The sequence below is a fragment of the Notothenia coriiceps genome, unplaced genomic scaffold, assembly GCF_000735185.1.
Source record: "Notothenia coriiceps isolate Sejong01 unplaced genomic scaffold, NC01 NC01_scaffold00037335, whole genome shotgun sequence".
In the NCBI taxonomy this organism is placed as follows: Eukaryota; Metazoa; Chordata; class Actinopteri; order Perciformes; family Nototheniidae; genus Notothenia; species Notothenia coriiceps.
Window position 1 is genome coordinate 75,097 of NW_011370036.1, and position 2,791 is coordinate 77,887.

Below are 2,791 nucleotides of genomic sequence, written 5' to 3' on the forward strand. Positions count from 1 at the left end.
ACCATAATGAGTGGTTTTTAGTCTTTTAGCTAGCAGTGTGGATCTTAGTATGGCTTTATCAGTGGCACTTTAACGGTCCTGACTGGAATAACTTAACATCTTTTGGATGCCATGCATGTTGAATCACGCATAATAAAACAGAGAGAGCAGTCATTACTCACACAATCTCTTGTCAGGCAAGTGTAAACCCAAGTGTTTATAAGTGTTGGACCAAAACAATCAATGCTGTCTTTTTGAACCTTAGAAAACATTTATTGTTGTTCCACCATTGTGCTTCAGTATTTCTACATCTCAGTGTCTCTCCATTCATTCAGACATCTTTGTGACCGTCAGTTTGACTCAGGTCTACATCAGCAATGAGTAATTTCATCTATCCTGCACACATCACCCAGCCAGGGGACTCTCAGAGAGTTTTATAATTATACACTGAACAGCTCCCTTGACTGATTAGTTAATAACTTTTGAAGAACACATCATTTCTCTAAAAGCCTTGTGTTAGTCACTGTAATAGAAAAACGTGTTGGAAGTGTTTTTCAGACCCCAAACAAAAGACACTCATACAACAGCAGATTGCTATTGTTTCGGGAAAGAAGAGTTATTTGTCAGTGTCAGTGTATAATTAATATCTGCAAACATAGCCTCGTCAGCTGATGACACTGTGGAATAAAGCTATCTTCATTCTTGCTCTGTGTGTCACCAGTGGGGATCTTATGTAATAACTCATGACTCAGTGATTTTTCTCTATTGAAAAGTAAATACAATTGTTTTTTCTTTGCAGGTTCCATTACAAGGTGCTCCTACATCAAGTATCACTACTCCTCGGCTACGATACCTAAAAACATCTCCCCCAACATCTCCAAGACAATAAGGCAGGACGAGTGGCACTCCCTCCGTAAGTCTGCTACGATTTAATTCTTTCTTGACAGAAAATCACTTTTTTTATACCTGGAAATGCTTTAGGCCGATTACATTTCATTTCTCTAAATGAGAAATACAGACATTTTTTAAATAACCAAGGAAGAAAGATACATAGAAATACATTAGCCACAGAGTTATTCAATGCTCTGTCCTATCTTCAAATTTAATTGACTTTCCTCCCTTAAGCTTTCAGTGCCAGCTGTTAATCTTAAGTAGGAACGTGTCATTGTGTTCAAACATAGAGCACACTTTAGCCTTCATTTCATGTGATTTCTTCATTTGCTCTGGAATTGTGCTGTACTATTTCATTTTCACTGCTCTCCTGGGGTTAGGGTTAGCAGCAAAGTGTTTACTTGATTAAACACTTTGTTGTCGTAGTTAATTTAGGGAAATTGTTGCAGGAATCAAACCAACCACATTTCCAGTAAGGTGCAATCTCTTTAAGTAGTATGCCATGCTGCTGGTCAATGATCAATAATCATTGATGGTACTTTTATTTCACACTGCATTCATCCATACAACCACTTCCCGTTCCTCTGCAAAACATTTCATGTGCCATGTGTTACAGACAATAACCACCAACCCTTTTTAAAGAAATGCAGTTCAAAATTACATATAGGAAGCAGGACAATAACTGAAAAACTAATTTAGAACTGGAATACTATTACAAATCCTTACTGTGGATGATATCGTCTTAACTCTGTAAATCTAGCTGTTCTTGGTTGACTTAACCTTTTTTTTACTGGATCAAATCCTAGCTCACATTGAGTAGAGGCGGGGTTCAACCTGGACCCTAAGGCCCATTCCCAAACCGCCCCCTACACCCTACCCCTCCGTTTGAGCGTTCACGCGGAGGGTCCGCCATATTGAGGGCTGTTCCAAACCAACGAGTGTGGAGCGGTGTGGAGGGGGAAGGGGCTATCAAGCCCTCAAACAGCGAGTCTGCAGCGGTGCTGACTTGAGACCGGTCTCTACCTGACCGGAGTCACGCTGTGTGTGTCCGTCAGGAAACAAGCTGTTAACAAGTAGTTCCATTTATCCACTGATAAACTGCGATGTTAACAACCTCATGATAACCTCATATGTTTTTAACTTAGGATCATACCTGTGTTTAGTATGTATATTATTATAAGGTTGTGTATATTTACAGACTGTTGCAAAAACTAAGAAGCTTATAAACATCAGGTTTAAAACTAAAAGAGCTTTGAAACACAATGAAAGATGTTTGGAGTTTTATTTGAGTTATTCATTTACATTTTTTGTCAAAGAGATGCTGATTTGAAACCGTTGTTACATACAGTTACGGCATTTCCTGTTTCTGCCGGAGAGAGGGGAGGCCGTCCCAAAGCTTGCTGCTGTATTTACTCCCTCCATCTGACAGGAGGGAGCCTCGTTGAGCTGCGAGTGTGGCTACAGACGGAGTTCACTCCGTCACGGAGGGGTAGGGTCGAGGGAGTGGTTTGGGATTGGGCCGATATCTCCGGCGGTAGAGAAGACCCTCTCCAGTGTGGTTAATGTTTGCCGCCATTCTCCTGAACCGCTTCGCACTCACTGCGAGAAGAAGACACCGGCGTCTGTGTATCTAGAAATGCTCTACAGCGACACTAGCGGCTCGGCTGGCTGACGTAACCGCTCTTCATGCAAAGCGAACGGGGGNAATGGTTTAGCTTACCCACGCGATTAAAAGTAACGTCAATGTAGCTGTAATTTATGCTTTGCTTACATGTTCGCATAACTTGGAAGTTTACTGACACTTACATACCTTGTTTACCTGGCTCAAGTGGTGGCTCTGGGGTTGTTGTGTGAGCCACCACTTGAGAATTGTCGTCTTTTTTTAGAAAACATTTTCTTATGTCCATCTTCAAAAACTCTT

General features: G+C 41.2%; 1 protein-coding gene across 1 annotated transcript in view; it reads left to right on the top strand.

The window, feature by feature from the left end:
* LOC104967466 (transmembrane protein 178B) overlaps positions 1–892 on the top strand; it is a gene marked incomplete at its 3' end in the record, with an annotated part of 41,418 nt that extends 40,526 nt beyond the window's left edge. Inside the window, exon 3 of the mRNA XM_010796929.1 lies at positions 779–892. Coding sequence (XP_010795231.1) covers positions 779–892 — 114 coding nt within the window. The remainder of the gene's footprint in view (positions 1–778) is intronic.
* Between the last annotated feature and the right edge of the window lie 1,899 nt (positions 893–2,791).